This window comes from Leptodactylus fuscus, chromosome 11 (genome assembly GCF_031893055.1).
Source record: "Leptodactylus fuscus isolate aLepFus1 chromosome 11, aLepFus1.hap2, whole genome shotgun sequence".
NCBI classification, from domain to species: domain Eukaryota; kingdom Metazoa; phylum Chordata; class Amphibia; order Anura; family Leptodactylidae; genus Leptodactylus; species Leptodactylus fuscus.
In genome coordinates this window covers 64,127,268-64,153,905 of record NC_134275.1, presented here as the reverse complement: position 1 = coordinate 64,153,905, position 26,638 = coordinate 64,127,268, and the positions used below count along the sequence as shown (strand labels likewise).

At 41.2% G+C, this 26,638-nt stretch overlaps 1 protein-coding gene across 1 annotated transcript in view; it reads right to left on the bottom strand.

The window, feature by feature from the left end:
• Window positions 1–3,685: 3,685 nt before the first annotated feature.
• WDR44 (WD repeat domain 44) overlaps window positions 3,686–26,638 on the bottom strand; it is a 64,350-nt gene continuing 41,397 nt past the window's right edge. Inside the window, exons 5-20 of the mRNA XM_075259028.1 lie at window positions 26,294–26,427; window positions 25,757–25,858; window positions 23,666–23,802; window positions 18,973–19,056; window positions 17,234–17,340; window positions 16,392–16,543; window positions 16,157–16,295; window positions 15,642–15,703; window positions 14,850–14,966; window positions 12,582–12,704; window positions 9,676–9,867; window positions 7,530–7,631; window positions 7,296–7,411; window positions 6,536–6,663; window positions 5,477–5,611; window positions 3,686–5,192 (exon numbers count right to left, since the gene is read on the bottom strand). Coding sequence (XP_075115129.1) covers window positions 5,098–5,192; window positions 5,477–5,611; window positions 6,536–6,663; window positions 7,296–7,411; window positions 7,530–7,631; window positions 9,676–9,867; window positions 12,582–12,704; window positions 14,850–14,966; window positions 15,642–15,703; window positions 16,157–16,295; window positions 16,392–16,543; window positions 17,234–17,340; window positions 18,973–19,056; window positions 23,666–23,802; window positions 25,757–25,858; window positions 26,294–26,427 — 1,925 coding nt within the window. The 3' untranslated portion in view covers window positions 3,686–5,097. The remainder of the gene's footprint in view (window positions 5,193–5,476; window positions 5,612–6,535; window positions 6,664–7,295; window positions 7,412–7,529; window positions 7,632–9,675; window positions 9,868–12,581; window positions 12,705–14,849; window positions 14,967–15,641; window positions 15,704–16,156; window positions 16,296–16,391; window positions 16,544–17,233; window positions 17,341–18,972; window positions 19,057–23,665; window positions 23,803–25,756; window positions 25,859–26,293; window positions 26,428–26,638) is intronic.

Below are 26,638 nucleotides of genomic sequence, written 5' to 3'. Positions count from 1 at the left end.
CTCTGGAAGAAAAGCCACTCCCTGGAGGACTTCATCAGGTATAAAGAGGCAGTGCTCATATTTGAGAATGCACTCACCTTCTCCACACTCATATCTGCCCTTGCCCACAACCCCAAACAGCTATTCACTAACTTCAACTCCCTCCTCCGTTTGCCTGTGCCCCCTCAGCTGTCACATCTCAGCTAATGACCTTACCTCTTAGGGGGCGTTCACACTACCGTTGGTGTCCGTTATGAAGGTGTCCGTTTAAAAGAAAAAAAGCGGACACCTATCATAATGGACATTAACTGACGCTAACCAATGTTAATGTGTCCGGTTTTTTTTTAACTGATCCATTTAATGGATCAGTTAAAAAAACGGCCACATTTAGTATCAGTTAGCATCAGTTAGTGTCCGTTTTTTATACTGTCCGTTTTTTTTCTTTTTTGCTGTTTATGCTTTCTGAGCATGTGCAGAAAATAAACGGACAGAAAATAACGGACTGTAACTGATGGCTATCAGTTACTGTCCGTTATATGCCCGTTGCTCATAGACCTCAATGTTAAAAAAAAACAAAAAACGGACACTTTCTGTCCGTTTTTTTCAAACGGACAAAAAATCCTGCATGTGTGATTTCTCTGTCCGCTTGAAAAAACAGACATGGTTGTTAACGGACAACAGATGAAATCCCATTGAAATGAATGGAAATTGTAACGGACACAGCTAGTGTCCGTTGCTAAAATCTTGAACGGACCGTAGCAACGGACACTGCAATCGGACACCAACGGTAGTGTGAACGCCCCCTTATTTTAAAAGTAAAACTGACACCAGAGACAGTCTCACCCTACACCCCCCGGCAACCACTCTACCCAACTGCTTGCTGCTCTTAATCTTTAACCTGCTTCTCCACCATCACCATAAAAAGCTCTCCACCCTAATCTCTTAATCCCACCTCACCTCCTGCACATCTCATTCCTAAACTCAAGTCATTACTCCAGCCCTAATCCATCTCTTCCACCTATAGAAAGCTAAGGTGGGCTATCATGCAAAATTTACCATGAAAACCTTCCGCCTGGTGGTAGAATGCCATCTTACTACCATTCATAATTAAAAGCTTCAGTGGAAATTGCATCAATCTTCAGTTCAAATGAATAGGTGTGATTTTTGCAGTGAGTTCTGCTGCTAAAACTCTGCCTTGTGAACCCAGCCTTATGTAAAGAGTCTTTCGACAAGGGTAATCTATGATGGTTGGATACCTGGATCACAACATTTCCAAAGCTGCTTCAAAGTGGATGTTAAATTAGCCTTATTGTACAGGTTTCAGACAAAATAAATATTTCTCTGTACACATTTATCATCCCTAATGTCAGATGTCTTCAATATTGTTGGTCCTTAAACAGACCTCCTCTCATGATGTCCACAGCGCTCCTTGCCTTGTTTAGACAGTTGATAGTTGAACAAGATATCAAACCTCCAGTCATTATATCATGAAACCAAACACAATACAAAGCAGTTGTTTACATTTCACATTGTCATTGGCTTTTAATGAGAAGATTTTTTATTTTATTTCTTTTGTGTTACACTTTTAACCATCAATAACATTTTCTGGTAGATTGGGCCAGAGTGTTACTTCATTGGTACCTAGTGACTATATTTACATACATTTTCATTACCCAGAATATCTAAACAGAAAAAGCTTCAACTTTACTACAATAGTTAAAAAATGTAAACAAGTTTATCTCTTTTTGTTTTTCTTGTTTTAAAGCACGGTTGGGGTGGTAGGGGCACAAATACTAAAGCAGAGAGGGGAAAACCAAAAACCAAAACCAGGAATTCCCTAGAAGCAAAATAAAGTCATCACCCCGTCTCCCCCGATTGTGAATGTAAGGAATGAGTTTTTCTCCTACACTTTACACAGATACATTGTGCCCAGGTGTGCAAAGCAAGTGTCACCGATCAAGCAATATTTCACAACAGAAAAGGAGACTGAGCAAGTGGCGACAACTGAATTCTGCCGAGTCGGATATTTTTGTACAATTTGTTGACCCATTAGAAACAAGTTAAAAAATCGACTCAAAGAACATGTACCACCAAGATAACATCTGAAAATAAAAAGGTGCAAAAAAGGGTTTAGGGAAGGTCAGGGATGGGGCTGTGAGCTCTACTGGACAGTGATACATTGTGATGAAGTGCAGGTTCGGCTGTGTTCTGTATAAGTAACGTTAAAGGAAAACTCTACTTCTGAACAAATGAAGTTCAACTCTACACTGAAAGTTAAGTAGCTCTGAATACACAGATTTTAAGTTATGTAAGGTTTTCTTCTTTCTTCACATCCAAAGTCAAGTTCAGAGTTCTAATGGATTCTATTCAGCTTAAAGCTAAGGCCCCACATTTGCAAAACTTGATTTTTGTTGTAGAAGCTTCTCCTCAATGTGAGGCCTCAACTTAAATGGGCTTTCCAACTACTAACACTTTTCCTCTATACACATGGACTTCAAAAACAGTCACATATGCGCTTCATTTACACGGGATCCTCATTCTAGTGAATACTGGGAGTCCAAGAGGTCAGGTTCAGCATGATTAGATATTTATCTCCTATCCTGTGGTTAGGGGCTAAGTGTTAGTGGGGGGAAGCCCTTTAAGTGGCAGCTATAATTAAAGGGATTGTCGGGGTTTAAAAAACATGGCTGCCTTCTTTTAATAACAGTGCCACCTGTCCATGTAATGTGATTACTACTGCAGCTTTGCCTTATTCCCTTCAATAGAGCTTAGTTGCAATACTAAAAACAGCTAATGTAGATGGGATTTGGCCCGAGAATCCGCCTCAAAAGCATCAAATTCTGCAGTGTGAATATACCCCCAAGAACATACGTTGCAGAAAAGCTTTTTTTTTTTTTTGTTGTTGCAGATTTTGTTTTTTTTGAGCCAAAGCCAGAAGGTTTGTAGTATAAGAGCCTCCTTTATATTTCCCATTGCAGTTCAAGCCACTCTTGGCTTTGGCTTTTCTGCAATGTGGGGGGTCTCAGCTTAAAGTTGTATTTCTAAGCCATTTATTTGTAAAACCCTATCTGGATTTTAAGGTGCCTTGCATATTACAACTCATCCATATAAAAGTTATGCCAAGGGCAGGACCAGATTCCCTACCAGGGCCTATTTCACAGAATGATTTTTGTTTTCTGGCATGGAGCTAGAATACAGCCATGTGCACTGAAAAAAAGGCAAATAGTAGAACTCTGAAGGCAGCTGTGGATGTGAATGGAGTATAACATGATGTAACACTAAACCAGTGCTTAATATGAAAAAAGGAAAGAATTTGCAAACTTAGGGTGCATTCAAACTGAGTAAACGCTAGCTTATTCTGAACGTAAAACACGTTCAGAATAAGCGGCGTCTAAAGCAGCTCCATTCATTTCTATGGGAGCGGGGATACGAGCGCTCCCCATAGAAATGAATGGGCTGCTTCTTTCACTCCGTGCAGTCCCATTGAAGTGAATGGGAAGTGCCGGCGTGTACGCTCCGGCATGAGCAGAGCTTGCCGTATACGCCGGCACTCCCCATTCACTTCAATGGGACTGCACGGAGTGAAAGAAGCAGCCCATTCATTTCTATGGGGAGCGCTCGTATCCCCGCTCCCATAGAAATGAATGGAGCTGCTTTAGACGCCGCTTATTCTGAACGTGTTTTACGTTCAGAATAAGCTAGCGTTTACTCAGTGTGAATTCACCCTTACTCAGTATTTTTGGATATAAACTATGACATGTTTTAAAAGCAGAGTTCTACTTTAGACACTATTTTGTGTGGCTGGCTGACTTATGGATACCAGCAGAAGACTGCATTATGTGGTTGTGTAGCTGAAGTCTATGGTGTAATGTCGCTTTGTGCCCGCTGTACATTGTGTTCACAACTGAGGCCTAGTCATGTGAATCATGACTACCTACCAATGATACACATGTGAGACCCTTACATATTCTGCAGCGGGACAGACACCTAATGCAAAAACCCTGACCATAAAGAATAGGTTACATTCATTCCAAAGCCAAATACTCCAGTTAACTCTTGAGTGGCAGGCCATAGTGATTCATAGAGAACTTGTCTGCCTGAATATAAATCAAAGAACCAGGAAGATATCATTGCAGCAGGAGGAGCGGGCAGGTCAGATTAGTAGACAGGATTTTGAAGTCGGTTCAATACGCTAACACTAAATCTAACTTACTGATTTACCTTTGTGCTTTGGTCACGTCACAGGATTTTAGAGATGAGGACTGGCACCTTCCCTTATATAAAGCTTCAGTTCTATATATGGGACTAAATTATTGTTCTGGTGGCTTGACCTGCTTTACATAGATATAGTGAAAAAGGAAAAACTGTAATGATGATTACAATATGCATTGAATTTCAATTTTTTTTTTTGTATATTTTACAGGGATTTTATTATATAAAGGCTGAGTAGATGAACCACCTTAGGAGCTGGTAAATCAAGTAATAAGTAAAACCCTAATATAATTTAATCACCTTTCATAAATGTAGAGGTAAATGATGAAAGCCCATCCGATTGGAGCCACCACTAGGGGGAGCTTACTGCATAATGTTTATGCATTGAACTCCATAATATAAGTGTGTGCAGTAAACTACTCCGCTCTCCCTAGTGGTGATTGCAGGCTGGCAAAATTATCACTTAACTTTACATCGATTTATGGGATTTGGAGCTCTAATAGCCATAAAGATAGATTAACATAAGAAACAACACAACGGTGTGAAAAATAATGTTGTGATATATGGAGATATTCACTTAGGATTCTGGCCTGGATGTAAAATGAGGCTACGGCTGCAGAATAATCCTATGCTATTGTAAAACACCAGCAGCTCTATGATTATTATGTAGATTCTCGACTAGATAGTGAAAAGGTTCAGGATTGTAGTTACTACAGAAAAGTACTAATATTACTGAAGGGGGAGATAAGTAGTCACAGGTGTAAGCTAAAAGATCATTCTCCAGATGTATCTTCACGTGTAGGGGCGTCTGCTGCAGTAATATCTGCCGCTCAGTGTCAATTTTGTGGCTTATTATACTATGAGTGGAGGCTATTACAGCACAGGCTCATCCTGCCATAATGAATATTAAGATATATTTTTCTTCCTATTGATGAACACCTTGATGGCGCCAGTAAAATCTGCGGACAGCAGCACTTCTGTGTGATCAGACTTCAAAGCACCTGGAAAAACAGTACAAAGCATTAGGCTTTTCCAACATAGCAATCTAACATGACAAATGTATACGCAGTGTACGTTTTGTAGTGGATGTGATGGATACTACAGCTCACGGCTACACAGTCCCATTCAGGTAAATGAGGCTGAGCTGGATTACAAGGTGAAGAGATTACAAAATACATGGCGCTGTGCCAGCTAAAAAAAACGAATGAAGGTGACGCTCTTCAAAAACTAAGAAGAGGGTTACAAAAGATACACTTACAGGAAAAAAACAAACAAATCATCTCACCTGATGGTATGTTATCTACAGACTCTCCCTGTTCCCCCTTTTGCTCAGTGTCTTGTCTGTCCGTAGATGCGTCTGGTGGTACCATCAGGTTAGGATGTGGAGCAAAGATTGCAGACGTGACCACTGCATTATGTGCTAAAACGGAGGATAAAATCAGAAGTAGGAATAAGGGTACGTTCACACACAACACTGTGATACCGTGAAAATAAACTAGATTAGTTACACGATTAACTAACTCTTTGATCAGTGAACATTACTGTGTTTATTAGTGAGTTTTATGCTTACTAGGTTTACTCTAGTGTTATGGGGTCTGCTGGGTGTTTGGTGGGTGTCTGCTGTTTCAAAACTGAAAGCGGCAGAGAAAAAGTCCACCATGCAGGTACTTGGCGGTTTCTGAGAAAGTGTCTCCAAACGGGAGTCTGGCACAGATGTATACCCGGCCTTAAAGCTGCATGTGTTTTAGGAGGAGCATTTCTGGTGGCATACACTACAAACTGATCAGTGAAAATGCTAATGCAAGAGGCAGAAATATCGAACGATGAAGACAACTTATGTTTCCATAAAACAATCCCTGCTGATAGCTTACGATTTCTGCAATCTGTTGCACATATTAGCAGCAATTATAATGGAGAATTCACATATGGCAGAATGCCAATGCTTGACATTGACATTTGATTGCTGCCAAGCTACTCAGATGAATGGAACAGATTCTCATTTGCAAAAATTTCTGCAACAAAATTTGGTGCATCTGCATACTCTAAATGTCAAGGGGCTGCTCATATGGAGGAATTTGGACAGGAATATGACGAGGAGCCCAAGTAGACTCCATTGTACTACACATTCTGTGGCGGAATCAGTCACAGGATTTATGGAAAAATCTAGAAGGATGTTCGTTTTTTTTCTTTTTTAACGTCCAGAAAAATAGAACACTCTGCCAATGCCTTTGATTAAAAACAGTGGGAGGCAGAGTTCAGATGGCATTTAGAGATGCAAAATCTGCTCCACATTTCTCCATGTGAACATACACTAAGACTATAACAGATCACTCTTATAACATACCTTTAATACCCTCCCAGAAATCATTGCGGTCTCTTCTTACAGAGGTGAATTTGCTTAAGTCATGGTACGTACTCCAGATATACACATACTTATCTTCAGATCCACTGACGATATATGTAAAGTCATGGCTGGAAGTACAAAATAGACCTGATTACTTCATTCTGAATGCAGTGACAACATTTAAAGGAGTATTCCAAATAAAAGACACCCGACGGACCCCATTATAGCCAATGGTGTCACTCGGAGATCCATAGTTGTCAGTCATTAGATGGACTGTTTTTATTTTCTTTTGTTCTTACAGAAGAATGAACAGAAGGTTGCAGATGTGAACATGCCCTAAGGTGGTCTCAGCAGAGCAAGTCAGATGTATCAATGCAAATGTAAATACATGAAAAGCTGATATTCAAGATGCTATCTCTATGTTCTGATTCATAAGAGGGGAGTCCTGAGTGGAGAAGCCATTTCTGTAACATTCATATATTCTTTGGAGCAAATAAAACAACCCCTTTGAAGAGGTTAAGCAGTTTCTGCTGTCGATTGGCTATCTTTATCCATCACCGTGCTCTCTCGGTTCAGCCGACTTTGATCTGATATCAGATCATATAGCAGATCTGATATTCATATCCTAAGGATAGGCTGTTAACAGCAGAAAATGGATAACCCCTTTAACTGGGCTAAATGGAAGTTCTCTAGATTAAATAAAAGTTCACTTCTGTCTTTTCACATGACCACACATCTGTCTATTAGTAGTCCTCTGTACCTGAAGCTGGCTTTGATTTGACTGCTGCTGTTTACACAGCCTTTGTATTTCATGGATAAAGATAAGTCTCTCAAGTCATATAGCCTTATTCGGGAATCATTAGATGTTACCAAGATCTGAAAGATTTAATTAAAAAAAAAAAAAAAAAAAAAAAAAGATGAAATACAAAAATACTGTAAATATGCTTTGATATAATAGAACAAACAAAGAATAGAAAAAAAAAAGCCATGCTACCTTATTTTCTCCAGGTAATGGCTCTATTCCAGTGATTTTTCTTCCAACCCTATTTCGCCCCCTTGTGGAACGCACGTGTATTTGAGTGTGGTATTTCAGATGCTAGCAAAAAACAAAAAACAAAGCCTTAACCCCTTAAGGACCAGGCCATTTTTTGGTTTCGCATTTTCGTTTTTCCCTCCTCACATTTCAAGAGCCATAACTTTTTCATTTTTCAGTTCACAGAGTCACATGATGGCTTATTGTTTGCGGGACAAATTGTACTTTGCAATGGCACCATTCAATATGCTGTGCAATGTACTGGGAAGCTGGAAAAAAATTCAGAATGAGGTGCAATTGGAGAAAAAATGCATTTGCGCCATTTTCTTATGGGTTTAATTTTTACAGCGTTCACTGTTTGGTACAAATGACATGTTACCTGTGTTCTACGTGTCAGTACAAACGCGGTGATACCAAATTTATATAGTATTTGAAATGTTTTGATACTTTTAAAAAAATGATAAACTTTGCAAAATAGAAAAAAAAAATTGTGTCATCATGTTCTAACACCTGTAACTTTTTCATATTTCCATGTATGGAGCTGGTTGTGGTGTCTTTTTATGCGGGACAAGATGACGTTTCTATTGATACCATTTGGGGAAAGATCTGATGGTTTGATCACTTTTTATTCAATTTTTTATAAGAGGCAAAGTGTTGAAAAAAACGCTTTTTGGCTGTTTTTATTTTTTTTGCCGCTACGCCGTTCGCAGTACGGGATAAATGTTTTAATATTCTAATAGTTCGGGCATTTTGGAGCGCGGGGATACCTAATATGTTTATGTTTAATGTTCTTTAATTACTTTTATAGCTAATCTAGGGAAAGGGGGGTGATTTGAACTTTTATATTTTTTTTATTTTTTTAATACTTTTAAAAACTTTTTTTTTTCTTCTGTTACATTTATGATCAGACCCCTTAGGTACCTTGAAACCTAGGGAGTCTGATCGCCCATACTATTCACTGCAATACTACATTATTGCAGTGAATAGCAAAATCGCAACACTTCTATTAGACGATGCCTCTGGCCTCTGGCATCGTCTAATAGATCTTGTGCAGAGACAAGCCTGGAAGCCTTCAACAGGCTTCCGGCTGTCATAGCAACCGATCACCGCCCTCATGTGACGTTCAGGAGGGCGGCGATCGGGGAAACATGGCGGCGCCCATGCCGCCTGCGCTGTTTACACGCTGCGGTCGCGTTTGACCGCAGTGTGTAAAGGGTTAACAGCAGCGATCGGCTCGGGCACCGACCGCTGCTGTTATTGGCAGGTCCTGGCTGTATTATACAGCCGGCATCTGCCGTGTATGGAGCGAGCTCAGCGTGTGAGCTCGCTCCATACATCCCCATGCGACCCATGACGTACAGTTACGTCAAGGGTCGCTAAGGGGTTAAAAGGCGGACAGTTCATGCCTCCGATTTTACAGCTATCCCAAAAACAAAGCAATATTCAGTATTATTACTACTGTAAATACATGTTATTGCTGGATCCCCACCGATCAGCAAGTTACCCCCTATTAAGTGCAAAGAAAGTGACTTCTTGTGCTTGGAATGCACCTTTAAAATTAGAAACTAATACTCTGTTCATTCCTCCAATCTTCTTTCTGCTAGTAAATTTTATTCCATTTTCTGTACGTTTATTGGAGCAGATACCCTGGGCCTCAGTTAACATCAATTATAGACCTACATACAGTAGTCACATGGACCACAGGAGTCTATAGTCTTTGCATATACATTGACTTCTATGGGTACTGTGCAGAGACAGGAAGGTGGTGAGCTGTGTCCATCACCTGGTGTCACTGGGGTATCCTGTCACCTATAAATAAGTGTCATTGTAGAGACCTGAAGTCTAAAGAACAGGAAGGCTTACTGCATGTCTTACTTTGAAACTTAAGTTTAACATAAAACCTTGATTTAAACAAAAGATCATTTTTTGATCTAAGTCTATGGTCAGTTATAGGGTCAGATTCACAAGAGCCAATATACTTTGGGTGGACCGAGTCCTCAAAGGCAACCTATCCAAATACAGGAAGAATCACAGATTATAATAAATTCTTTTTTTCAATATATCCGAACACCAAGCAAAGAGGAAAAGCCATATAAAACCCCATTACCTCTGTGTCATAGAATATGCACCTCCCGTCATAAGTGCCAATCACAGCGTGTTTGCCGTTCTGACAGAAGTTGGCGGCTGTAATGAGCTTTGTCTGTCCATCAATTTCATTCCACAAGGCAACTTTTTTGTCTGGAATGTTCCAAAGCCGGAGTTTCCCATCCAAGGATCCACTCAAGAAGTATCTGTCATCCTAAAGACACAAATAAGGAAACACTACTGGTTTTGTGGGCAGCCAGTATTAGATCAGAACTGAACAATGTCAAACAGTAGAATTATTGCTGTAAATGCGTTCCTAGTACAGATTGTCACATCAAAAGAGGTTTTCCATCTGGACCACTCGGAGCCTTACATATATGGGTTATGCCACAATATGTATTTATCCTCTATCCACAGGACTGCAGAGACCACCATGAATCCTGGGGTGTGCCCATGTAGTCTGGGATACATCCACACTGCCATTCACTCCGGAGATAGGCAAGTGCTATACTTTTTTTTTTTCTTAGTTCTATAAACCAAAGAAGGCGTTGTCATTTACCTCCTAGGAGCAACAGTAACGTCTTCATTGCTGCAAAGATCTAAGCGGGGGAAACACTGCTTGATTCAGGGAACCCTAACCTATCGGCAGGGCTGGGTTGACATGCTGGGTTCTGGTAACAAAATCCTTTTAAAAATGCAGCAAATTTATCAAAAATTGGGCAAGGCTTGTTATAGTGGGTCCAAATTATGAAAAGCAGACTCAAGTAAAACAAACTTTAAAGGGATTCTACCATTAAAAATCACATTTTTCTCGTTCACACGTAGGAATAGCCTTAAGAACGGCTATTCTTCTCCTATCTTTAGATGTGTTCTCCGAACCCCCGTTCGGTAGAAAACCCGTTTTTTATCAGTATGCAAATGAGTTCTCTCGCAGCACTGGGGGCGGGCCCGAGCGCTCAAACAGCACTGAGGCCATCCCCAATGCTGCGAGAGAACTCTCCAGCGCCACCTCCATCTTCTTCAGCAATGGCCTCTCTGCGCATCTTTTTCCTAAGCTGGGCTCAAACTTCTAGGCCTCGGGCAGAGCAGACTGCTTACTTAGTAAGCCTGTGGGCATGCGCAGTCGGCTCTGCCCAAAGCCTTGTGATTTTAATGGTAGAATCCCTTTAAATATCCCTCTCATGATAAATTTTCCACATGTTCAGAAGACCACATTATAGAGATTAAGTCTGCCTTGACGTCCCACATTACTGTACTGTGACCTCATTTTACCGTTAGTGCTTTGTAAAAGGTGAACGTCTCCTTATAAATAACATACTCTTCAAATTCCCTTTCATATTCCAAATTTCAATCCCTCTTCCTCCCCCCAATGCTACGATCTATAAACTATAATCATATCCCTGAACAATTAGTAAACCTTTTATAGCCACTAATAAAATGAACAAACTCCAGCGGAGTGCCGGAATCGTGTTAACTTACATGCCGTGCCGAAGAACAATAACAGAACTGTATTTTACAGCAATTAAAGGAATGTTTGCTATAATAAAGAGCTCAGCAATATATTGAAATGAGGATAAAAGCCGTAATAAAAGGAAACAAAACTATCCAAGGAAAACCTGAAGCATGGAGGGAGGTTTTAATTTGCGAGTAATTTATCAAAGTAGTGACTATTTCTACATATAGCGATAGAATATGAAGAGGAATATATTAAAGGGGTTATCCAAGGCCTTTTAGTAAACTTGCTAGCTTTAGGCTTCTATTTCAAACAAACCTCAGGTTTCCGGGCTGGTTCCAACTCTTGGTCATGTGATTGGAACAAGCACACGGCTCTCAATTCTATTCACCTTTCCAACGTTCACAGGTGGTTAACCGTACTATGGAAGTTAAGGATTAGAAAATTGTTAGAGCTCGTTCACATGGGGCATGGGACCGTGTATTTTGGTCCTGATTTTGATGCGGCAAGCTGCGTCAGAATAGGACCAAAATGTACCTGCCGCGACTGTCGTGGCTTCCCGTTCCAGAGTAAGCATAAATGAATGGGCATAGCCCAGAGGGTGCTGCCGCGAGGTGGCCACCACGGCTGAATCAGCCACGGAATCCCCCTGAAGAAAGGGCAGCTCACTACTTTTTTCCACTAGCGGGAACAAACCACTAGTGGAAAAAAGAATGCTAGCAGTCTACATAATCCTCTATTGTGAGGGGGTGGATTTTGAAGAGGATTCAGTGCCAAAATCCGCCCCCTCTTGCCCCGTGTGTACGAGCCCTAATAGTAAAGCCAGCAGGTACTGTTGTTTCATGCTTACGTAATGTAGCTGACCTTCACTTTGAATGGGAAGTGGCCACGCTATTCAATTAGCAAAATCTCCAAACGAACATCCGTTAACGGTGAAGTTACCGTTTAATAGTGAACCATAAAGGTCTGCAACCTAAAGGGGTATTCCTGATGATTGGCAGGAGCCTGACCAATGGGGCTGCCACTAATCCAGACTAAGAAGGGGATGCAGTGCTGATCTAAGATCAGAAAGAAGCGCTAGATCAACCCTGTAGCGCCTTCATTGTTGGGGCCAAGAGGTCACCCCCACCAATCCTAAAGTCATAGCATATCCTTCGGATACTCCAAGGTATTACCAAATGGCAATACCGTTTAAAGGGTTACTGTAGTCACTGAAAATAAAATATAATTATATAGTAGACAAAGTTTACTAATATACTTTTTGTATCTACTAAGCACAGTTTTAGGGATCTCTACATACCGTCATTAGAAACCTGTATTGTTTAGCTCCAGGGTACAAAGATCTCTTGATGATGATCACACAAGTGCACGACGGGTTACAATACAGATATAAGGGGCATCGCATATGTGTATCTACAAAGCGTTTTAATCTTTACAGACAAAAAAAAAAAAAAAAAAAGAGCAAAACGACTTACCCTTGGATGGAAAGCTATTGCTGTAACAAAATCTATATGCTGGAAACAACACAAACACTCCCTCCTGGATATGTGCCACAGACGCACTGTCTTATCCATCGATGAGGACAGTAAGAAGTAATTCTAAAGGGGGGTGGAAAAAGTATGGTCATTATTGTTCTGGTGTACAACACAGACAGGTCTAGTCAGCCTTCTGATTATGTGTTATAAAGGGATCATTACCAGCGGAGGCCACAGCTTATTGTATCCATGTGATTTCTGCTCCTTCCTATAATTACTGAGCAGAACTACATTTATGGACAAAGAACCAGCGTTAAATACAGAAGAGAAGAAAGCAGCTGACGGCGTATTGATCACATAGTGTCCTGCTCGATATACAAAGTACTTTATGTTCAGCAGGGGAGGAGAAGATATAGCACAACTTTGACATTGTTATAAAGGGCAGCAAGCTGCTGGACAAGGATAAAGCAGGAGATGAGGCTTTTAAATGTAATAAAACAGTAGATACACTACTTGGTTTTTATTCTTCCAGCAGTTTTGAATGGTTAATTATTTACTTGTCACCTGCTGTAGTTAAATGTAGTTAGGCCCACTCTGGCACAATAAAACGCACATCTAAATGGCAGATTAGCAGCAATCTAACTAGAAGTTCTGACCCAGGGATAAAAAGGACAATATTAATTTTAATGGGGCATATAAAGGCAGACAATATACGCATTAAAGAGCTTTTGCAGATTATTGTATTAGGTCTTATCCAGATATTCACTTTTTATGAACGTTTGCTGCCATATTCTCCATAGACCGTAGTAGATCCTATTGCTCTTATGGATAGGTTTTGTCCATGGTTGACCAGTTTTTCATGTCAGTGAAAATATATCAGCCATTAACTAAAATTACTATATTATTATTATTATATTATTATGTTGAATCTGTGAAAAATGGAGAACCCATGAAAGGCATCAATGCGCGATCGGTGATTTTCACAAAACTATAGACTTTCATGGGTGTCATTGTTCTGTAACAACAAACCAAAATGGAGAATATTTCCATTTTTCCACAGACCAATAGCAAGCATCTAAAACAAAAACATTAAAAAGCTATAGGACTGTGTGCTGTCTGTGGGAAGACAAAGGTGAATCGTATAAAATGGAAGTCTGAACAGGGCCTTACTTAATAAAGGTACTTTGCATATAGGCTGTTTTTTGGCCGTTGGTAGTGATATTAACATTAGCACAGGTTCGATATAAATGCACCTGAAAGCACTTTCACTCGTAATGCCAGCACCCGTGCTTACAAGTGCGTTCATTAGAAAACTGTTCCAATCTCTATCGTGATTCCACATAAAGCTGCATCTTAGGGTAAGTTCACATGGGTTTTTTTGGATCGGAACTTTAAGCGGAGGCTGCCTCAGGTTCCGGTCTGGAAGACTGGTAACAGCGACTGAAAGCCGGTGCACTGCATCAGCATCCAGCCGCACACTCCACTCCGGATTAGGCCCAATGAATGGGCCCTAGTCCGGAGGAGGGAGTGTCTTCAAGCCGAATCGTGAGGTGAAACAGCCTGAAGAATGAGCATCTCGCTACTTTATCCAGGAGCTGGCACAAGCCGGCTCCCAGAAAAAACTCCAGAGCAGCTCCCATTGATTTCAATGGGAGCAGTCTTTTTGGTGAAGATTTTGGAGGCAGATGCGGCCTCAAACCCTGACAAAAAAAAAATCTGTGTGAACTTACCCTTAGGGTGCATTCACACTGAGTAAACGCTAGCTTATTCTGAACGTAAAACACGTTCAGAATAAGCGGCGTCTAAAGCAGCTCCATTCATTTCTATGGGAGCGGGGATACGAGCGCTCCCCATAGAAATGAATGGGCTGCTTCTTTCACTCCGTGCAGTCCCATTGAAGTGAATGGGGAGTGCCGGCATATACGGCAAGCTCTGCTCATGCCGGAGCGTACACGCCGGCACTCCCCATTCACTTCAATGGGACTGCACGGAGTGAAAGAAGCAGCCCATTCATTTCTATGGGGAGTGCTCGTATCCCCGCTCCCATAGAAATGAATGGAGCTGCTTTAGACGCCGCTTATTCTGAACGTGTTTTACGTTCAGAATAAGCTAGCGTTTACTCAGTGTGAATTCACCCTTAGGGTGCACCTCAAAGTGGATAAAGAGCCTGAGGGTGGGTCCACAAGTAGCAGATCAACTGTAGTATTGGTGAAATGTACAGCTCAACTGCAGTATGTGTCCCTGTACTTACAATCTTCATTTACTTACTTTAGACCAAGACAAATCAAGAAGATCTGCGGTGTGTCCTTTATATTTACAAAACGGCACCTGACGAAAAGGTGCATTTTTATCATCTTGATCCATGTCATCTGCTCCACTGTAAGCCTACAAAGTAAATGATAAAACAAGGTAAGTGAAGTAGTAATATGTATATTTTATGCAAGTGATGTGTAGGCGACTCCCTGATCTTTCATTGGCTATACTTGGTCAATAGACGCTGAAATGAAAACACAACTCCCATTTTCTACCATGAAAACTACAAGTATACAATCCTTCCCTTTTTTGAGAGGTTAGTGAGAAAAACATGGCTGCGGCTCTTATACTGAAAGGTGTGGCAAAGATTGCTAGAGATTGAAACCATTAATATGTCAGTTAAAGGGGTCGACAAGTAAAAAAAAAAAAAAAAAACACCAGCTCCACAGTTACTCAGTTGTCGTCCCACGCCTCTCAGGTCTCTTCAGACGTTGTGCTGAAGCCGTTGATTAGCCTCAGTGGTCATATGACCGCTGAGGCCAATCAGTGGTCTCAGCAGGCCTCAGGAAGAGGACCTATGATTTCACAGGTAGTGGCATTCAGGCCCTTTGCCGATTGGCCTCAGCGGTCACATGACCACTAAGGCCAAACAGTGGCTTCATGTGAGTATGCATTTTTTACTGCTACAAGCTTAATTAAACTTTAAAAGGGTTGTCCATTTTGCCTGACAATCCCTTTAACTAGCAAAATAGGGGAGCAGCAGTACATACGGTATGTGATTTCGAGAATTGCAGTTAATATACATACCGCATCTGTGTCAGATTTGGAAGAATTAAGACTTTCCTGAGATGGCGATGGAGAAACTCGCCCTGAAAAAGAAAAGCAAAACAAAAAACTAAACTAAAAGTGACATGTGTGAACAAAGCCTTGAGAATAGAGATGAGCAAACAGCCGTTCCGAACAGCACGCTCCCATAGAAATGAATGGACGACTGCACGACTGACTCCAAAGCAGTGCATAAAATACCACTTTTCTGCAGACTGTTTATAAACTGGAGTCAGTAAAATAGCAGGATGCAAAGAGCTCCCTCTAGTGGTGACAACAAATTATATAATTTATTTTGTACATTTAAGGGAACAGGAACTCTGTAGGGGTCCAATTTTCCTGAAATAATGTTAAAGATGCAGGATATTAAGAGACCAAGTAGAAAACAAATGCGTACATTTGTAGCACGTAATTCTAATCGTGATTGAGGGTGGACATTTATACTGAAAGGTTTTTTGTTTTTTTTGTTTTTTTAACTCTCCTGTTGAATAATTTACCTTCTGTGTTGTACTTGATTCGCATATTATTGAAATAATCAAATGCATTTTTGAGAACCCATATCCGTACAATATTATCTTGTCCAGCAGAGGCCAGTAAGCGTCCACAGTGTGAAAACTTCATTGTCCAGACAGCGCCCTATAAAGAAAAAAAAGAAACGGAAATATTTAAAGAAATCAACATTACCAGTAGGATGGCTCAGTTTGTTTTTAGGCAGAAAAACTTAAGTATTACCATGTGTTCTCCACTCAAATCTTGCACAACTTTGATTTGCTCAAAGTCATAAGGACCCTTGAATCCATGCGCAGCTTTAAACTTCACAGGCCTGGTGTACGGCATCCCCTCATCGTCACTGGATGATGGGTCATCAGGATCAGTGTGAAAGACTGTGGGCACAGCAAAGTATCACCATGCTAGACTACAAAACCAACACACAATTTCATAAAGGTCTGGAACCTTAGAACAAAAGAGAAAATCGGAGTTTCTCATTGTAATACTGTCTTTGGGTAAATTCCCACAAAGCGAGATGCAGCAAGAACAGCAGCAGGGAAAAAATGTGGCGGAGACACCGGGTTTTTTCCCCGCAGCTTTTTTCATATAAAGTTTTCTTCTGCAGGCTTGCTGCCCCAATTAGATCTATACAGAAAATGTTAGTGTTTCTGTAGGTATAATTGACATTCTGCAATTCTCAAAAATGCAATAGTTTTTGAAAAAGCAGCTTTCCCACTGCAGATTTTTTTTCTGCAATGTGTGGATAGGATTAGCCAGAACCCCATCCACTTTGCAGGTAATGTAAAACATTGCATTTTCACAATGTGAAGCCTCGGTTTTAAACAATAACTTTGCATTGTCAATTACCTAGAGCACAGCAACTTGCGGTTAATACATGTGGATACCTAAACTTTCTTTAAAAAACAGTGCCACACTTATCACAGGCTATTAGTGGTATTGCACCTCATCATCATTCACATTAAAGGAGCTAAGCTGCAACAACAAACAAAAGCCATAGATCTGTGTATATTCCTATTTTTGAAAGCAAGCATGTCTAACCCCTTTAAGAATATATTCATACTCGCCTTCATCTCTGACACTTTTCACTTTATTCACAGCCCGTTCGCCATACTCTTCTGCTAGATGTTTTGCTCTTTTGACTTTCTTTCCTAAGAATTTTTTCAGCTGTGTGCTTTAAAAAGAAAAGTGAAGCCAAGTTACTATAAAACACACAAATAAGATGGGTCCCTGTCTGAGAGCTGAATGTAAGACACCCTTTTAGGGTGTGGTCTGAATAAATATTCATTATACGGCATCTTTAATCATCTCAAAGTATTATCTGCGGCTGTCTATTTAAAGAGGACTTTTCATGGATTTGGGCACACGCGGTGTTATATACCGCTGGAAAGCCGACAGTGCGCTGAATTCAGCGCACTGTCGGCTTTCCTGATCTGTGCCCCGGGTGAAGAGCTATCTGTGCCGGTACCGTAGCTCTTCAAACTCAGAAGGGCGTTTCTGACACTCTGTCAGGAACGTCCTTCTGCACAGCAGCGCCTATCATGCTGTACAGTGTGATGGGGAGGAACGCCTCCTTCCTCTGCTCACAATACTGGTCCATAGGCGAGTACTATCAAGAGGGGATGGGGGCGTTCCTCCCCGATCTCACACTACAGAGCTATTGGTGCTGCTGTGCAGAAGGACGTTCCTGACAGACAGTCAGAAACGCCCTTCTGACTGTGAAGAGCTACGGTACCGGCACCTATAGCTCTTCACCCGGGGCACAGATCAGGAAAGCCGACAGTGCGCTGAATTCAGCGCAATGTCGGCTTTCCAGCTGTATATAACACCACATGTGCCCAGATCCATGAAAGGTCCTCTTTAAAGGTGAGCTATGTTAGGTCTAGGGCGACTACAGGGCATTGATACATTTCCACAATCAAAGCAAGAGATGAAAAAGGATTGCACATCAACAATGCACGTGGCAAACAGACTGAACATTTCCCATGGCAACTTTTTTCATATAGGCAAAGAGCTATCCAAAATATCAGTATAGCAGATCTGACAGCTGAAGCCCCTGGGACATCTGTTGCAGGCCTCATCCTTCCAATATCTGGCTCTGACAGGTCACATTTACACATGGCGGAAATTTAATGCCACTGTTCTCACTGCAAATCTGAGGCGAACCTGCCTCATATGCAAGTGCTGTATGCAAGTGTTGGTGTGGTTCACTAGTTATAGAACTTGTTTTTCATGTTGATGAAATCTGCAGAACTCCATCCACCTGAATTGTGCTGAAATCCACTGTGACTTTCACTTATGCAAACCTAGGGTAAAATCTGCAGCAGATGCTCCTCTTGTGTAGCCATACTTATGGAAACTTTGCCATGTTCACTCTTGTAAGTCACAATAAGGATCAGCTACGGCACTGTGGCAGGTTACACCATATACTTATAACCTCCATCTGATGCTCCCAGCTCCTTCCTGTAAGCACTCCCAAACCTGAAAGCGATGGCTCGAGCATCCACTCAGGAGCCCACCACAACTGTCACTCAGAGCAAAGAAAAGATGGGTTGGGGAGCGCATACGGCAGAAATCTGAAGGAATGTCAGCATTAGGTAACGTTCAGTCTGATGTACTATTTCATACAGCACAAATGGTATTGAAGTATACGACCTGACAGAGTCCAAAACGACCTTCTTTTGGACTCCGTCGGGTGAATGAAGGCCATTGCAGACCTTTACAACAGGAGCTTTGCCTGCAGTCTGAAACCAGCCTTCTGCAGCTGAACAACAATCCAACCATCCAAGATAAAACCAAGAATTACGTTTTCTGCTTCAGTTTCCCTCCATCTGTATCCGACTGATGAGCTTGCAGCTTTTCTTCATCGTCAGACTGTGCAGCATCATTACTAAGAGAAAAAATACACAGGTTACATTCCTTATTACCGCCGTAATTCACATTATTATGTTTGATAACTTTAGCATGACTCTTACATGAGCAAAAATATATATTCTCTACAGTCTTATGATACAACAGGCTGCATATACTTGTATTAAACAGAATAAATCCGTTTACTTCTGAAAGGGGTGGTCCATGAATTTCAAGACAGTGCGGGGAAGGAATAACAGACACCAATTCACAAGGGAAAAACACTGTTTGATTCAGGTGACCCTTAACCTATCTACGGTATCTATCTATCTATCTATCTATCTATCTATCTATCTATCTATCTATCTATCTATCTATCTATCTATCGGGCTGTGTTGTAGTGACAGACTCCGTTTACTACAACAGTATTGTAAGCAGCCATTTTCTCGTGGCCTGTGGGCATGTGCGGTCTGCTCTGCCCGAGGCCTAGAAGTTACAAGCCACCGCCGGAAGAAGAGGCTGAAGATGAAGCTGTTGAAGAAGAGGAGGCAGCGCTGGAGAGAGTTCTCTCGCAGCATTGGGGACACCCCCAGTGCTGTCTGAGTGCTGGGACCGCCCCTAGTGCTGTGAAAGAACTAATTTACATACTGACAAGAACCGGGATTATAGGCGAACGGTGGCGCGGAGAAGACGACGAAAGGTAGGAGACGAATAGCCTTTCTTAAAGGGGTATTCCCACCTCACATACTCATCAGTTTTTACTGCTGTAAAATCTTCTTTCTTCCTGGTTTCTTGCATCATTTAGTGGGCAGGGTTTCACATGCAAACTGCCGTTTAGCTCCACCCCCAAATTCACATGTAGCTCCGCCCACCCATATTGGACTATGAAGTACAGGCAACAGCAACTCTATTCTGTTACATTCAGAGACTGCCTGTCTCTGCCATAATGAACACAATTGAATTAGCTAGCCTGATAACTGGGAGAACAGAAGAAATGAAAGCAGCTCCTCTCCCCTATCTGATAGCAGGGATGTAGGTCATGTGGTGTAGACACAGGAATAGCTAGATACACAGGCTGGCTCCTGTGCACTTAGCCCCTCCTCCCTCCCCCTGAGAGCAGCAGATACATCACTTGGCTCATGAGCAGCTAAGTCAGGGCTGTGGCCACAAAAAATTGAATAAAGTAATATAGAGAACAAACAAAGCAGTTTTGCTGAAGCATTGTATTTAGGTGGTCTTACATCCACATTAACAAGCAGTATAGATAGGATCCTTGTGATGGGACAACCCCTTTAAGGCTATTCTGACATGGTACCTACAAAAAAATTGTGTCTGACTGATAGGATCCCTTTAATCTCATTTGTTTCATTGGTCCTATTACATCTTATATCAGAATTAAAAGTGAGGAAATAAAGACATTCTGTGTGTGAAATACTCGGCCATGTCCACTCTTTTCCTTCTTATTGTACTGCGTCTGGCTGTAAGATAACTGGCTGGAGCGGACGTCTCCTTGTTGTGCCAGTCTACAGTAGGCAAAACACTTAAGCCCCAACCCCTCAGACCATCATCAATCAAAGATGGAGAAGAGCAGCAGAATGTTAATCCCTTTTAAGGATTTCTATTGCTTGTATCGGGAACACAAAGAAAAAAAAAAACGGAAGGCTGAGCAACAGTGGGGACAAGAATACTTCCCATTTAGGAACATAAAGTAAGATTTAGAGTTTCAATTATTAACAATTATCCATGACTTTTCTTCCATAGATTTGTTGGCGGAGTCATTACATCCTGATCCATTTATTTCTGTGACACTTTAAGGATGCTTAATGATCGGGTAATTCAATAACAAGCCTGAATAGTGGAAGTTCACCATGACATTAGAGGTTACTCTCATGTTACACGTAAACATTATACTAAAATATAGCTTATTTGGGAATCAATATGTATATTTTTAGAGCCCAGATCTTGCTGAGTAATACCGGGATAGACTTACAGAGGTAAAATAACTTATTTATTTGAGAATGATGGGGAAATTTAATATGATACAGTAATTAACAATTTCTGTTAATATAGCTTTCTCCGTATTATGCGGATCTGCAAATACAGTAGACCTGGCAAATACATCTGACTAGATCTCACAAAATGTCGTAAGAACCATGGCACACAGCAATAAAACCGAGAATACAGGAATGCAAATTTAACTAAAGTTATCAAGATGAAAGAGATTTGGGGATGTCTAAAAAAAAAAAAAAAAAAAAAAAAAATTCTGCAAACGTACACTAAGTCTGATGCGCCACAATGCACTAGTTGTCTCAGTAGCTTCAGGGTTGAAATGGAGAATGTAAAAATCTAAATCTCAAGCCATTGATCATATAGCGCCAGCATATTACACAGTGCTAAACAGAGATTATTGCTCACCTAAAGAGCAGGGAGTGTTATGTTACTTAATTCCTCCAGGAATTTTTTTCAAGCTGGACCTGAAGATTCTGGGGTGGTTCTGACCCCAGGTCACATTATTAGAACCAGTACCCGGTTTCCTCTACCATCTCCCTGACAATCACATGTTCACAGGTAGTAGCCTGTGGTGCAGGGGCTGGTAGACTCCATAGCACAAGTAACTAGTGGCAAAAACATTAAAAAGAAGGAGAAGGCAGAGTGACCCAGGGTCGGAACCAGTCCAGAACTCGCAGGTCCAGCATGAAAAAACCCCAGAAGCGAGTATGTAAAATTAAACTTCCCAGACAACCCGTAACCTACCAGAGCGTTAGGGAGTATGGGAATAACATTAAGAAACCCAGATAAACATGGGAGAACATATAACATCAATGCAGATAATGTATTTAGAGAGATCTGAGCCAAGTTCTAGTGTTGTAAGGCAACAGTAAACCAATGTCCTAGTGTAAACCTATAGACTAGCCCTTAGTGTCCATTCACATGGAGTAAAATGGCGCTGATTCTGCCACGATAACTGGTGGCAGAATCAGCGCTGATAAAAAGACTCCCATTGAGTTCAATGGGTTTGGTCTTCCGCGCGGAACACATTGAAATCAATGGGAGGCTTTTTAACCCGTTGATTTCAATGTGTTCCTCGCGGAAGATGGAACCCATTGAAGTCAATGGGAATCTTTATCTGCGCTGATTCTGCCGTGAGTTATCGTGGCAGAATCAGCGCCACTTTACTCCGTGTGAATGGACCCTTAAAGAGTGGGATGCAATCTCTGTCGCCGCTCTCCCTGTGGCAAAGGGTTGAGGATTTAGAAAAAGAGAACCCCATCTATGAAAGGGGTTTTCCAGCACCTAGGTGTTTTCATACCGATGACTTATCCTGTGATTTAAAAGGTCTGAAACCTGGGCTCCACGATGATCAGCTGTTCCACCTGCCCCTGGGCTCCCTGGACGATACTGCATTGCTACTGAAGCCCCTTCCATAGTATAGTGGTAGCTCTAGGGTACTGCAGCTCTGTGCGTATTCATTGAATAGAAGCCAAGTTACTTCTGGGAGCAGCCAGATCAGCTGATCAGTGCGGGACCTGGGTGTTGGATGGCCACTGAGGATGTGCCCTATGCACAGGCCAGCAATATGATCTAACACCTGAGAGCTAGAAAACCCCTTTAACTCAAAATTCTCTTTCAGAGTATACGATTTTGTTTTTAAAAACCAGACAACCCTTGTAAGTTAGAAATATGAAGGACTATACTTATCCACCAGATGTATACTAAAGCTTTCTAAAGCCTCCCTTCAAACGTCTCAGACTCGTGGTATGGATTTTCCAAGCTCAAATGACCGGTGATTTCAACAAAACTATCTATTAAGGAGACATCAGGAAGAGCTAGGCTTTTGTTGTGAAAGGAAAGCATTATACTGTATACAGAGCAGCATTCAGGCACCTTGTGGTTTTCTGCAATGCTCATGTTCAGTATAATTGCACCGGGCTTATAATCAGAAGAGTGGTCAATGAAATGGAGAGAAAGGCAAAGTATTGTGTTAGGGAGAAGACCTAACAAACAATATTAAACTATAACAGTATATATGTTGTATAGGTTCTTACCGTGCAAATAAAAAAAAAAAAAAAAAAAAAAAGTTTACATAGGGCGATATACTGCCCAAAGCGAAGACTTTTCTCTGCCACATAAGATACGGTATATGATCACGCTGCAAAACAGCATTTTCCAGGTAATCGCTAACACGTTTACAAATTATCATATTCCTATAGACAAACATTGGTGAAAAATGACCCAATCACCTGCCCATGTCAAGGGACCTTAAAGGTTTTTTTCCAACTGTACACACTTATTACTTATCCAGTGGATAAGATATAAGCTTTGAACACTGGGTGTCATAAACCTGGGATCCCCAGCAGTCAGAAGACGGCAGTACCCCATGTGAAAAGAGCAGTGGTGTACATGAGTGACCACCGATCCATTCGCATCTATGGAACGTGCAGATCAGTTCAATATAATTCCCAATCGTGTCCTCCTACTATATAGCATCATGCAGAGAAATAACTTGTGACCTAAGGCATCAATTAATCCAGGAGGGCAAATGGCCAGTTCTCCAATCAGCTCAGATGACCCACTCTATGATGTCCACCTGCTCCAATAGAGCTGAAGGACAAGGGTTGATTTAATATAAACCCTCTGTAGCCCCTTACCTGACATACTCCTTAGTCCTCCTCATGATATGCAGGGTTAGTGGATTAATACCAGTTGGCAGTTTCTCCTCTGCCAAACTTAAAGGGATTTCTTCTCCAGTGTCTAGATTTTTTATCATTACGCTGGCCAAAATCTCCTGCAATGACAAACCGCCATAAACGATTATAATAGAAATCAGCTAAAAAGAAATCCATCCTGCAAAAGAAAAAAAAACAACCTTGAAAAGCTGACTCAGATAGACAGATCTTAAATAGAACCCCTTGGCTATATATGAAGAAAATAGTAGATGAGGAGGTGAGCTCCTTCTATGTAAGGCAGGTGTCGCCTATATTATTACAGATGCCTGCAACTTCCACAATTTGAGAGAATTCCAGTCCTGGCCGTTTTTTTTTTTAGACGCTGTCGTCAATGGTGAACTCAAAGGGAAATTCCACCAGGGTTTTCACCATTAAACCCAGAGCACTGCGTCAGGTACGGTGTAAAATATTTTTGGCTTACGTTATGTTAAAAAGAGTTATCTAACTTAGAAAATTCATCTCATAAGTCTGTATGTAACTTAGGGCGGGATCATACCCGTGCCCGGTCTCCGCTTTGTGGGTGTCCGTCTTCTGCCCAGTCAGCCCACCCGTGAGTGTCTTGTGACTCTCCGTGGCGAAACAATTTTTTTTTTTTTTTTTAACCGGACACAAAGTCCTGCATTTCCGACTTTGTGTCCTGACAAAAAAAACAAACAAACAAAAAAAAAAAACGGTTTCGCCACGGAGAAGCAGAAGGGGCTCATGGGCAGACACTTTGCAAACCCATTCAAGTGAATGGGTTTGAAAACTGTCTGATTGTTTCCGTCTCCTGTCCAGTTTCTCAGGCAGAAGACGGAAACCTGCAAAGTGGAGACCGGGCAGGTGTGAACCCGCCCCTTATCTGAGAAGAGTCACACTGTCCTGTTTTCTGACAAAAGTCAAGCCGAAACAGAGGTAACTTCAGATGCAGAAAAACTGTAGGCTCTGTACCGCCTATGGCATAAGTTCTGGTGCCGATATAAAGCAGAGAATCTCATAGTTCTCTGTACTACAGAAGCTGAGACATCAGCCACAGTCACAGCCCACTCCTACCCCTAGGTTAGTCTAACTGCCTTTAGCTCTATTTCTGTAGCATATAGAAGCACAGTCCCTTCTGCGTTTTTAAAGGTAAAGTTCTCTGAATGTCCTCTCAATGGTCAATCAGACAACTTAGTTTTGTTTAATATTAAAGGTTTAATATGATTCTGGACAAAGATGTAATGCACTTTATTTAAATATGTTGCTGTTTTCTGCTGATTTTCTGTTCACTCCCTGTTACTAGGGAAGGTCTGTCCATAAATAAATCAGACTTTAAGACAAAAGTGAGACACAGTGAGTGGAGGGGGGAGGCATGTTCTCTCTTTACCCTCTGAATGTAGAGGGGAGGGACACCATGTCTGCAGACAGCTTTTTTTTTAGCATGGCAGGCACTGACAGACTTCTTCAGTTTCTACAAAGTAAGGAGAATAATGATGATGATTTATGTACTTCTATATACTTGTGACTAGTAGTTTATGTTATTGTAGATTGAGTATTAGTCATAGATAGCAGGCAACTTTATTTGATACTGCTCAGATTTCTCTTTCTCCATGTCAGGGAAGTTTCTGGATGCATAAAGTCCTGCACTTGTAGTCCAGTGTTCCTGGATCTCTTATATTATGTTCTCTTGGACTTTTCTCTACTATTTAACATATCACTGCCCTCCTCAGTACCTGGGCCAGTGTGTCACTTGTGTACAGGATTGCATGCAATTTTAATTTATTTTTTTTTTTTTTTTTTTTTTTTTATAGGTGAACAGGTGAATTGTAACATAACAGGAAGGGAGAAATAAAAAAGAATATGGTGGGGAAAGTTGTGGTAACAGACTCAGTTTAAAGGGACTGATGTATTACTTGCAGGTTTTATTCTAGTTAATATAACCTACACAGAATAATCATTGCAACTAAATTCAATAGTAGCCATATGAAATACCCGAATGCAATGTGATTATCCTGGAGTAGAGCTGATGGAAGGAAGATGAGGAATAAACATTACCTCATCTGTAAGCTCTCTTCCTGAGTTAGACCGGGGCCTCTGGGGACCAGAGCTCTCAGCCGGTGTGCTGGACAACTGTCCGTCTGCTGCCTTACCATTTTCCTGAAAAACAAAAAGTTCACAGAAAAGATTGAGAGACTGGAATATGTAAACGTTTTTGAGGAATGTAGGATGCAGAGCAAAGCACTTACTTTTTTATTGTTAGACAAAGTATTGCTGTTCCTAATAGACATGTATTAATCTTTATTAGGCTTCTATTGTCTTATTCAAAATAGTATGAAAAGTAAATAATGGGAATGCAACAGCCACATCTAATATCTTACATGTGGATTTCTCATGGATTTTGGTGCTGTTTTTCTGCACAATTCCTACTATGCATGGCAAAGGGTGAAATCCACAACCAAATTGCACTGGAGATTTTTTTTTTTTTTAAATAGCCCATGTACAAAATCATATTTATCGATCAATGCAAAACACCAGGTGCAGTATCAGGAATTATTGAGCAGGTACACGTCTCTATACCAGGTGTCCACTAACCTGAGCAGTCACTACTTTGTCCCCACTAGTTGCACTAGCAAGATCCAAGGACGGCTGTGAGTCTCTGTTGCTTAAACCCTCTGCCATGGTGTTTGGAGATAGAAGTGCTCCAGCAAGAAAGGCATCCTTTGTAACTGAAAAAAAAAATTGGACTACTGTCAGGAGATTAAAAGAGAACCTACATATTAAACCCATCTTGAGCATTATACTAAGGGCTAGTTCACACGGGGCAAGTTGGCTGTGGATTTTGACGTGGAATCCGCCTTAAAATCCGCTGGTCCCATTGACTTCAATGTGAGCCGCTCGCTTCTTTTTTCTGCTAGCTTTTAGCGGAAAAAAGAAGCG